This window comes from Schistosoma mansoni, chromosome 2, assembly GCF_000237925.1.
Source record: "Schistosoma mansoni strain Puerto Rico chromosome 2, complete genome".
Lineage (NCBI taxonomy): Eukaryota > Metazoa > Platyhelminthes > Trematoda > Strigeidida > Schistosomatidae > Schistosoma > Schistosoma mansoni.
In genome coordinates, this window is record NC_031496.1 from 8,529,222 (window position 1) to 8,542,050 (window position 12,829).

Here is a 12,829-nt window from a genome sequence, read left to right on the forward strand (position 1 = left end):
TAGTCTTTTAAGAAGAACTTTAGATATGAGTAGATATGAAACCTGTAAGCCGAGGAAACCCATAACAATGTCATATATGCTTCCGTGAAAAGGTATCTGATTCAATCGTAATTAGAGAACAGGAGCTCAGTGAAAAGGCTTTTTTGATTTTGAGGTAGACCATATGAGCATTGGTTCCGGTGATTGGGGCTATTCCTCCTTGACTGAATAAAAACACGTAATGATTTTACTACAACTAATAATTTCTTAGGTAGTCTGGGTTATCTAAATAGAACAATCCCATGTGAAAACTACGTCAGGGATCCGTGGGCGAACCTCAGCAGAACTGCGAATTAAATGGCTCAAGTTGAAATTTTGTCTAATCCTTCATTTCTGTGAGTGAGTGGTTCATGGAATTCCTTCAGAAGTATCGATACCATAAACTCTCCTTAGTATATTGCTTTAAGAAAGAGACAGAAAATTATGTATTATTTCACGAAATACTCTTCCAGAACAGGGAAGGTAGTCAGAGGCATGGGTCGAGAGGCTATTGAAGCCAAAAATCCTTACAAGACGTCGTTATATATTGCTCCATTCCTCGTTGTCCCCTTATTCCAGTTCTATTTGTCCATAAGATTTTTCTTCTAGGTGTTCTGAACTATTACTTGGCAAAATAAAAATTAATTAACTGGTTTATATTTACTGATCACAAAGAGTGTTGTGGTTAAATTAGGAAACCAAACGAGAACACAATTAAATGTTGAAACCGCTCACTATGAACTTGTCTGAATACGGGCTCAGGTTACGGTGATGGTAATTTTACGTGATATAAGGTCAGAGTTTTACGGAGAAGTTGTTGGAAACGTAAGTTAAATCGAAAACCTTTCTAGATTTGTAGAGAGTTCTTGTATGTGTTTATCCTGATGTTGATGGTTTGTGTACATGGAGGGTTTTGAAGGTATGTCCATTCCCTAATTTGATATTATATTAGGAACTTTTCAAACATCGAAATGTGCTTTACACACTTGTGATTGTAAAGGATAAGGGTGATTTAAAAGATACTTATTCAAAAAATCGTGACTTTGTTGGTTAATAATTACTCGTTTTTGATTTCAAACCGTAGTTCCAGGTGGCAGTGTTTATAAATTGTGGGGCGAACTTCGATGTTGTTGGTAACTTGGACCCTCAAGAGGAGTGCATCTTTTATGTTTGTGATAGGTAAGCGTCGTGTATATATTTCTCCACCGTTTAGCCACCGTCCGATTCATATTAATAACTTCTATAACCAACGTCAGATTAAACTCTTATGTCTTAATGAAGACACCACGCTAGTGCCAAAATTCGAAGACGTGTTTCGGGAGTTCTCAGTAACTTCTTTTCGACAGGCTACATTTTGTAGAGTGACGAGTCGGATGAGGATTCTGAGGAGCAACAGAACAGAAGATTGCAACCCGATGATATCGAAAAAAGAATAGAAAAGAGGAAATGGAACAGAAAAAGACAAGAACTTTTAATGGACTATGAGAGCTTTTCATACCATAGTGTTGCCTCTTCTGTAGTCATGTTTGACTTAGCTTGGAAGCTCTCCCAAGAAAACAACTGCTTATTATGGTGGGTCACCAAAATACTGATAAAGCGCTCTTTGTAAATACTGTAAAGCTTTACGATTTTCATGGAATTGAACACCAACACCGAATGCTATTTGTGTATGATGTTTAGTTAATGTCCTCCTTGACTTCTGCTTGTTGGAGTCGACCACATTACATCTGAAGTCCGTTTTTAACGTTAGTAGGTGTGGTTAGAATGACAAGAAAAACTAAGTTTTTCAACAGGAATCTTTCTGTTTACTGACACTTACTGTGTGTACTTGCTAAACACCACTACTAAACACATGTTTGGTCACGACCTTTAAGCTTCCAAAATGTTTTACTGTAATGGAGTTATACCATCGTGTACTTAAAACGCTGGGGTCAAGAATTGTGATTCAGCTGTTTGACCACTTGTTTATTGTTGTCAGTTTGTGGAACCAGCTAAGTATTTAGTTCCAAGATAATTGTAAATATAAGTGTAACTCAACTCTTCCTCTTTGGCTACTTTGTCATAGCCTAGAAATACTTCCCTCGGTGTGTGCAAAATGCCACAATTCAGTCGGTGATGGGCTTAAACTTCATCTTCTTGATCGGAAGCTTCACCATCAAATTGGTTACTCTGATTTTAGCGAATTTTATTGTCACCAAGTATTGCGACGAATAATACCAGAGGTTTAGCCCACAGACATGTACATAGTTCCTAGCCCAAACAGTACTTACAATAAAATCATTGCCTCTTGATCGATGAACTAAGTTCCACCTGTCAAGTTGAAGGTTCGAAATACTTTTCATTGTCATCATTTAAAGACTTAAATATACACTTATCTCATTATGTCTGTTCATCCCTTATAAGAAGTTTTTCGACTCATCCAGGAATATATATTAATTAATTCTCACGGTTCTAAATGGCTCTTCCAGGATTGTTGTTTACTAAAGGCCAGGAGTCCCTGTTTCCAGTAAAATAAACTACCTAAACTACATGGGTAAAGTTTGAAAATAACTGCACCATTACCATCAGCTGTACGTGTTATTATATCTCCTCAGGTTGCCTATATTTAGATCTTGTGAATTTTCACAATTCTGGGCTTTCCAGTTTCAGACAATAAATAATAACCGGGTTCCAGTCAGTCTTTTTTAAGGACGATAAAGATGTTCCTACCAAATTTGGATGTGACTTGATAATTTAAGCAAAAAGTTTTTTAGCCATCTAAATGTCATCTGATCCTTGGTAACCTGTGTGACAGTTCATTTCAAACCATGATATTTCCCATCCAGTAGTTCTGTGCCATGCGAGTATTTATCTAATGCTAATGAATTTCTAATCTTGTAGGTGTATTAACTATCAAACTATACAGTAAGTTGATTTCGGTATGATACTGTTCACTTGATATATTGATCGGTGGCCACCTCATTAATGTTTAAATTTTTTTACCCGGTGGTTGGAAATGCACCTAATTTTATATGTAGATTGGCAATCAGTGAAACTTGGACACATATATCCGTTGCCTTTATTTTATCCGATGTATCGCGTAATGATTTTTTCAAACATGAAAATTAAAGTTAATAATGATCGTGTTCTATCTGTAATTAACAAGATCTACTTCAGAAGACGAATAAAGTAATGAATTATTTCCTCAGTCAGCTTTTATCATGGGTCTAGGCTAATGTATACCTTATAATAAGATCCATGACAACCTATTGTTAGTGTTCTAGATAATCATATGATTAATTCGCAAATATTTATGAAAATAATGACAATTGATTGTCAAAGTGGTTAAAAGACGGAAATGTTGATCACTGAACGAATTTAAGTTTAATCTTTATTCGTTTGTTTTCAGTTTTATGGTATAGTCAATAAAATTTATGTTTTTAAAAGTGGTATTTACTCGTACAAATTTTCCATACATATTTTTAAGGTATGCAATAGTAGGTCAAACCTCTCAACTAATCACTCATGCAATAAATCGAGAACATTATATTGACCAACTCGACTATCTTCAAAGCCATATGAGTCGTTTAAGTCATATTGGTCAAATTCATTCTGGAACAAGTACAAGTGATGAAAATAAAGCTAGAGTCGAAATTTTATTTGAAGACGAATTAGCTCTATGGCTTTATAGACATTGGAGTTTAAAAGAAGCTATGGAGACTAGTATGGTGACAGCATCCAAATTCAAGCTTTTTACTGAAGGAGGACAGCGACGTATGTATGAATTTCTTGTACAGTTGGGGTAAGTGGACTAAATTATCAAAAAACCACAACTATTTAAAGATTATTTACGGCAAATCTTCATGGTAGGTATTGGGTTTTCAAAGAATTTCTGTAGATTATATCTTAACGGGTTTTTCTTTACAATATACTCATGGTGACTTCCCAAGTGTTATTATTTTTGTGATCACTGGTTCTAGATGGTAAAAAATGTGCGAGATTCTATGGTACCAAATTGTTTTATGTAATTAACGCACTATCCCCTAATCACAGTCTCTGCCAAAATAATCAACAAGTCCATGTTATGATGATAATCAATTTGGTTGTTGGATATGCGTACCTTATTGGATTCAAGAAGTGTGGCTTAAAGCTTGGTATAAAAGCATATACTCAGTCACCAAGTTGAAATAGCTACTTATTCAGTGTTCACTTACAACTTCTCAACACCAATAAATGTCGAATAGCTTGAAATTTCAGTTTCTTAATACTGAAACAAAACTTGTAAATCCACTCGATGTGGTTCAAAGTCGAACTCGTACTTGGTAAATGAGTTACACACCATGAATAAACGGCTCTGAATTAGTCTCCTTTGTGAGTCACAGTGTTTGGGTTGCTCATGCCTCAAAAATCTAAACCTTTTATTAACCTGTTCCGAATACTAGTTGGACATCGAATCGTTTATATCAAGAGTTGTCTGTGTTAGTTTTGTTTTCCAGTTAGATACTTTAGCCTATTAAAGCATAATTTTTCTGTAAACCCTACAGGTTGCGGAAACAAATATTCTAGTGTAAACATAGCTAGTGAAGTCTGTGATTTTTCCAACTGATAAGATAGCATACTAATCATATTTTGTGTTCGTTTTATCATCAACTGTGGGCGATTTTTATTTTCTTTGTGGAGTGATCAGAACTCTTCAGGGGCTGTTTGGTAGTAAGAGTTTCACTGATATTTGCTGTTTGATTTACAGGTTTTTAATAAAATTATTCCATTTGTATTCAATACGCTTAGCTGAGATTGATATATAGAAACATGGTTTGGACCTGTGATTTTTTTACGAAATTCCATTAGACTTAGCTGCGGTTGATAATGTAATTAATCAGTCATATGTACATCTAGTTAGGAGGAACTACTTGGTACATTTTCCCCATCATTTCATCTATTTAAAGACACACGTTTCATGATTTTTAGTATTAGCTTATAACTGTTAGTGCTAATTTCCAACTTATTTTACTCGATAACTATTACGCAGGGTTAAGTTTAATTAAGGAATTTACGTAGAAACTGTTTGCGCGCGTTTTAATTGGGATGATGGAGCTAACTCTCAATAACTTCTTTTTAGATTACCACGACGTGAATGTGCACAGTTATATTCTTCTATGAATAGTAGTTTGCGCGATAGTTTAAATGAACAATTTTTACAATATGGTGAAAAATATGGGTAAGCTACTATTTGTTGTTTCCTGTTTCTTCGGTGTCTTGGTTGTTTCAAGAAGTAAGTGTTGTTCTTTAGCTTTATTAGGTAGCTAGGATTCTACAACTTGTGGGTTTTTCATTCTACTTATGGTATGAGTGTCAATATGAGACTGTTTTGGGCAGTTGAAATGTGTTCGGTAATTTATTCAGCCACAAATAGTTATGTTTTATCTGTTGTTTAAATAACTTACAACAGTAATAGTATATATATTGTTATTCCATTTTTTGGCGAGTCTACATTTGTTTGACAGAAGAAAAATGTAAATAACTTGTCTTTGGCTTCGATGTTTAAATACCACTGATTAAGTGGGGTTAACAACAACGCTCTAGAATTCAATGTTTTGTAGGACCACTTGTTATTAGTATTTAACTGAATTCAGAGGCGTATTTCCTGTTTACAGGATATATATATATATATCCATGCACAAATAGTTAGCTCAAACCAAACAAAATGATATTTAGGCAGATATTCTAGTACTCTGGCTCAGCGAACAGGTAATGGTGATCGTCTGCTGCAAATCTCCCCAGACAATCGTTTACTTCTAACAAGCACTAATTTTAAGCATGAGGAGAGACATCGTCTAACATGACGACCCGCCCGACCACGATGTCAAGGTAGCAGCAATGATCGGATAACATGTGGGGAAGTATTAGTGAAAGACTATAGTGGTACGTTAATCGATAATGTACTTGATAGTCAACAATAGTCTGAAATGTTCATCAGGTATCTCCATCATCCCAATTAAAGATGTACCATTTTAATAAATTGAACGTTTCCTAATCAACATGCTTTCGCAGCGTCATAATTATTGGTTGTGGGTTAAAACCATTTTTTATCTTATGTTTGTTGAGTTGATTCATATCATTCAATCCCATACCATAGATTTGGTTCCTATTCAATGCTTCGTATGCTCAGCTATATGTCTCATCCTGTAGTATTTTAGAGGAAAGCTAGGGGCGCCCGAACGAAGACATGAAATCGGTCTGTGATGTTATTTACTGTTGGTCTGAGTTATATTTGCAGATTCAGACTACGTGATTAGTGTCCGCGCAATAATAGAGATCAGTGTTTAGAAACGTCAATTGTAGTACCGCGTATACATTTACTCGTTATCTCCTTTAAGATTTTGGGTTCCAGTGTACATATTTATGTCTTGTTTTCATTCCTTCCAGTTTAAACTGCGTTCTCTAATGTTTTTTTCTTCTCACTACCATCGCCTCTATTATGCCTATAAGCGCATACATAACTTATAAGATAATTTACTTCAGTTAAATTTCCCTTGGTAATATTCTACACTTAATCATCTATTCAACTTATGCCCAACCACCGACTGCTCCGACGTGCAATGTTTTACGGTGTAGGAGTAGATTGGAAGAAGGCCAGACCACTGAAAAATGGACTGAGCCATGTTGGTAGTCTTATACACATTCCGACATTTCTCCGGATTAGGTACAGTACATTTCCGATCCGACGTTCTATAACACTTGGTTTCCACTTCCTATCACCTTGATACGATTTGACAAGTACCCTTTCACTCACCTGGAAGCTACGAGTGACCGTACGATACTCATTCATGAGTTTATTTGTCTTTCTGGGTGGCAGCATACTGTTAAAGACTATCCGAATTTTCCTTCCGAACATACATACTGATGACTTTCCTTCTGGTACTGCCGGATTAGGGGTAACCACAAGTTCCCCTTTTATAGTTTGATGAGATTTTAATAACATTACCTATCTGCCTAATTATTTTTACATACATGGTATTATATTTTTTCTGTAGTCTTTCACGAACTGATCTGTTTTTACCATCTTTCATTGTTCATTTGGGATATCGAACACCTATGTCGGCAGTCGATGCTGTTTTTCTAACTATATCCGCTTTAGAGTGCTATGTAAGTCCTATACTGAAATATTAATGAAGAGAGATTTCGAATATTTTTATTCTCAGATTTGTTGCTGGCAGGACAACTATTCAAAGTTTTGTTATTATCATGGAAAGCTCGGTTAAACTTCACATTTTCTCCTGCAAATTTTATATGTATGTATGTTAAATATATATGTGCAAGTCATCATGACAATATTAAACAGTGACTTCATGCATTTACATATGTTGTCCTATAAACTATATCTTTTGAACAAAGGGTAATGGTAGAACTTGTTGGAACTGGGTTCAGTAGTATTACATTTTTGTTTGAGAATCGAGGGGCTAAGCGATTAAGCTGCTAGTCAGTTGTACACTTCGAATTACTTGAAGATCATTAAATCAATTATTGAGATTTTTCAGTTTGTTTAGGCCAGCTGATCATCATTAAGGTGCCACTAAGTTTTAATACTGATATGCCGTAAATGGCTTAATCTTTTGCCGATCGGTAAGTACTAGTTAACCGTTTGTTCCATTCAACTGATTGTTTAATTGATTTAAAGAGTTCGATTCTTCAGTCGATTTTATGTGCTAATCGTCGAGTCACTAACTTCGTACTTATAATTATTATACTTTTACTCCTTCAGAATAACGGTAATCCGGTGGAAAACTTTCAAGTGGCATTGGACACAGTAGCTTGGTAAGTTTTGCTGTAACATTCATACTCATGTAGTGCCATTTTCTTACACAGATTTTAAGCAGTTAAAAGTTTATATCAGAATCAGCTAACTTCATTAACTATCTTTGGTTTGATTTATTTATTTATTACAAGTAACCAGGATAAATCACCTCTCGTTTAAAATGACCATTGTGAATATAAATCTGCTTACTAGTCCATGGTCTTGTATGGAAGCTGAAAGTATAGGAAGGTTTATACTTGATGGTCATTATCTTCTTATTGCCTATCTAGGTCACAGTAGCACAGATGTGTTCGCTCTTAACATTCTTTTAAGTTATGCACTTTAATATTGTTTCGTAATTTTTTTTTGCTCGAATTCATCTCCTTTCGAATAGTATGCTCCAATGTCTTTCTCACTATCATATACTCTATTATCTTGACACTTGCCATTTTTTTATATATTTATAGTTAATAAATTCTATTAGTTTGATCTTAATTTGTGAAACAGAAATAAAGGTTTAGAGCTACTCAAAAACGTTTTCTACAATTTATCTTAAAAGATTTCTTACTTTAAATTCATCTCTAAAAATGGTTTACTGATACGGTGCCCAATAATTAGGTCTAATAATAATCTTGATTCGTTAGAAAGTAAGTGACCTGGAAACTGATTTCCTCCAGTCATATTCGACAGTTAGTCATGTTTATTTTGTGTTAGTATTTTACATGTAATCCAGTGGTCTTATTTTTAATATTAAATTATTCTGAAGTTTACGTCAATAACTCGGTTTTTTGAACAGTCATCACTCAGCCACATTCTATTACTGCTTATCGTTTGTCGATCAACATTCTTCTCTATCAGTTCTCACAATCGAATAATCGTTTCATCAAATAACAAAATTCCCTCCATAACAATTTCATGTACCTGTTTGTTCTTATTTTCCAACTTTTTATTTCATTGAAAAACGTTACTCCCTAACTCAATACTTTTGATAGGTAAAAGCGTTAAATGTATTTTTACCAAGCGAAAATGTGCAGTGAATGGACTAATTGTTATTGTACCTCATCAGTTAATTTTGATCGGTTTCATTTTAACCGTGTATTGTTAATTCTACGTATTAAATTCAATTATGAGTAGAGATGAGTGGTCGGTAGCAGTGGGATTCAGGACGCACGTTTCTTCATGTTCGGGACTCATCAGTAGAAAGCTTTGAACAACCAATATAAGATGAATTAAGTTTCACTGCATTGTACGAGCTAGTGGTTATCTAGACTCAATAGCTAAGTGGGTAGTGCGGTGGCATTTGAAGCCTGCGGTATTTGGTTCGAGTCCTGGAGTGAACATCAACTCTGAGATGCAGGCACACCCAGCTGACGAGTCCCAAACAGGACGAGACGCGCGTCCTGAATTCCATCGCTAACCACCACCTATCTTTGCTCATAATGCTTGTGGCTTCAGGTAATATTGAGGCAATCCGCACAGGATGGATATGTACTAATAAGAGACTGATCAATTGCAGTCATAAACCTCAAGGGGAATATTCAAGCAACCAATACAAGATGAACCGACTCAATTATGCTTTAAATTATGACTATTTAAAGTTAAATTGTTAATACCAAACTGTTCTTACTACAATAAATAGGATGACTGTAAAGTGTAGTACCTTAATTACTGAAACATATTTTGAATAGGGAATTCTCGGTATGCTCTTTTAATGTTTGCCATTCCTATTATTTTGTATCAGTTTTAAAAATCATAGTAATTTAGATACACAGTCTTGTTTGAAATAATTCCAGCGGTTGAAATCTACGTAATTCCAATGTTTCTACCCCTGAAGTACTGGTTTGAGCTTTATCAGAGATTTTGATTATTTCGATGGATAAGCTTGGATCAGTCTGCCGGGTGGAATGTTGGCATCATTTAAACTTCAATTGCTGATACTTTTTTCAACAAATTTCTACGTCCGATGTCTAGTGTATACTCGGTGTATAAGTTTTGGCGAATGTTCATTCACGTTATCGTAAATTAAATAAAATTTATAATTCGACAACCTTAGCATTCAGTAATTAAGATGAAAGCAAAGAGATTTCAACAACCTTTTATTGAATAGTAAACCATGCTATAGAAATCACATCTATCTCAATGTTTCAACCACATCTAATTTAACTGACATATGTCAACTATTAAAATAAAACATCATTATATGCAAAGTTTTTTTGCAAACATCTGAAAAAATTCAATTTTACAGAGTTATTATGATGCTAATAAAATATGTAAATGATAAACTTATAACAGTATATATCTTCACTACCGACGTATACTTTAATCGTTTGATTGAAGTTATTACAATTAAATATTAGTAATGGAAACTCTCAGTTCATCTATTTGATGGGGGACTATTCTAATCTCATCATCTGTAATGTCTACTAGTAAAAGTTGTGTTAAATGCAGGATATCATATATATTTACTAATTCTTTTTTCACATTTCAGTTGGAATTCACCTTCATTAGATCAAGAGATAAAACAAACTGAAATCCATCTTCAGAGTTTAGCTAGCCAAGTTCGTAATCTTTTAGATACAGATGATGTGGTCGCATTTGGTCCATTTTTATATGTATATATTAGAAAAGTGAGGTTAAAAAATATTTTGAATTATTCGCTCTTAACATTAAATCCATTACTTATTTATAGTGGGGAATAAATAACCAATGGTTGGAGACTCTAGGTGACATGGCTCAGAATCGATCACAATGACGTAGGTGTATACACTCCTTATCTTCCCTTAAACCTTAAGATTAAAATGGCTTCATAACGTTCTTCCTTCCTATACTATACCCTTATATACCACCTGTCTTTTATATACTACCACCACTATATTAACTATTTCTATGAATTCGGTGTTCATCTTGTTGTGATAACGAGGTATTGCAACTTGGACCGATGCATATATGTGCCTGGTCCTACGTTGTAGCTGACTGACTGACTTATAGTGAGGAAGATTTAATTTTATAACTGGCTGTCATTGATTTTCATACAGCGTTAAATTTTCGTTAGTTCCGTTTCTTGTGTTGTATCGTTCAATGGTTACACGTCTATATTTTGCACAACGTAATTTTTTTTTACCAATTAAAGATTTGTATGGCTCCCATACCGAAACAAATAAGGGGAAACTCAAACCATTGATTTATTGAATAAAAGACGAACTGACTAAACACTAAACCATCACATCATAAAACGTGTAGGATACAAAGACCAGTACATACATTTAAAGGCTGTTTGTAAGATTTAGTCAAAACTGCACATATTTTCAAACCTAACATTTGATCTTTGTAATCTTTTAAAGTCTCCCGAATATTGTAGTGTATAATTTCATACAGCAGAAAATCATTTAAAATTTTCACGCTTTATAAATACCAGGGGAAAAAGTCAACTAACAAGACAAATTAGTTTGAAATGGTTTTGATTACAGCTGGGAAACTTGCGTGATGTAATCTACAGTAAGCGTCAACATTCACCCAATCGCTTCTCGGCTCTCTGAGCTAAGATCATGTGTAGAAATTGTAACTGGTTCTCATTTTTCTATATCAATTAGGAAGCGTTATGGATAAGTTCCATCTTGTGTTGTTTATAGTCGGTCTTTGACTGAACAGAATCCCCAAGTTCATAAAGTACACAGTCTTTTTACGTCCAAAGTTTACCCGGCATCTCTTTAACTTATTTCGGGCACTGTCTACGTATTTCCTATCAAACTATATATTATATTTATATATAACTTTTTTAGAGCTCTTTGGTTACACATGCACTGAGGAATAGTCAGTCTTTAGCAATTTTATCAAAATACATTCTTATGGCAAAAGCATCAATGAGGGCTAAATTGGTAAGTCTATTAATCTAGAAATATTCTGATTGTTCTTTTATGAAGGGTCATGGTAGAAGAGTAATTCAAATGCCTTTAATCGTGTGTGTAGACAGCAAATCAGATGATAATTATATTTCACTTTTGGGAATTCCACCAATTCATGGAGACGATGATCGGAAGTAAGTTTTCTCATGCTTTACTAGCGTTTGTCAGTTTATTTGGTCAAGCTTTCGAAGCTGCTATAAGTCGCACTAAAGCACGTGCTGAGTTCAAATATTTCAGCACAAATTGTAAGTTTATACAATCAGATTTTATGTTATAAATCCTTTTTAGGTATTGAACTTCATAGAGAAGATATGTTAAAACTATTTGAAGCACTGTCATCCCTGCTTACTTAGTTTTTCTTCTATCCTCTCACTATGAATCCTTTTCTATCATTGTGTTTTATATAGATATAGTTTAACAGCGGAAGTTGATTATATAATTTATATGTTAATCTTTATTTCAAAACACTTATTTTCGTATGTTTCTCTTTTTTCTTTTTTTGTCGTACTGTACATACATGTGCATTGTTTACAACGTTCTATTTATTGATTATAAAGTACTTATTCAATCCTACTTTTTTTGTAAATGCGCACACGAGTTTTATAGTATCTCCTGCACGGCAAAAGAGAGAGATTTACTATATTAAAAGAGTGAGCACATGTTATCAATGAAAACGAGGAAGAGTTATTGACCATTCACACTTTCTCGCTGACTATATGCATAAGCTTAGAGGAGCGAGAGCAAACGATTGGGGGATTTTCTGTTAAAAAAAAACATTTGAGTCAGCACAATAAAAGACCGCATATGCTAAATGAGAAAGGTCTTATCAGAATTTTGTGCTAGACACTGTCGATGGCCTGACTTACATCAAAATATAGAATTATCACTGGTTGACGTATCTTCTGTGGGTCACTTCGATATGCCTACGTTTATTTCACCGCTGCATGGTCCCGTCTCGAATTTTGGGGAAATAAGTAGTGCTTTCCATGCAAATGGAAAGTACATGTATAAGATAAACCCAGTAGAGGAAACCATTTACTTCCATATCACGAATGATGGGGGAAATACCGTTGGGTCCATCTTCATTGGACTTTCAGGGCATTTATAGCTTCCTTGATGTTGGTTGATATGAAAT

At 34.5% G+C, this 12,829-nt stretch overlaps 1 protein-coding gene across 1 annotated transcript; it reads left to right on the forward strand.

Annotated features, from left to right (window-relative positions):
• Positions 1–789: 789 nt before the first annotated feature.
• Smp_047610 (cell division control protein 45-related) lies at positions 790–12,047 on the forward strand (the record flags this gene model as incomplete). The annotated part of the gene is made up of 15 exons (XM_018795568.1): positions 790–843; positions 878–937; positions 971–1,063; positions 1,103–1,197; positions 1,232–1,346; positions 1,379–1,590; positions 3,485–3,799; positions 5,117–5,215; positions 7,032–7,143; positions 7,760–7,812; positions 10,281–10,419; positions 11,572–11,667; positions 11,713–11,828; positions 11,863–11,939; positions 11,983–12,047. 15 exons carry the CDS (start codon positions 790–792, stop codon positions 12,045–12,047), a joined length of 1,701 nt encoding a protein of 566 aa, XP_018649868.1.
• Positions 12,048–12,829: the final 782 nt, after the last annotated feature.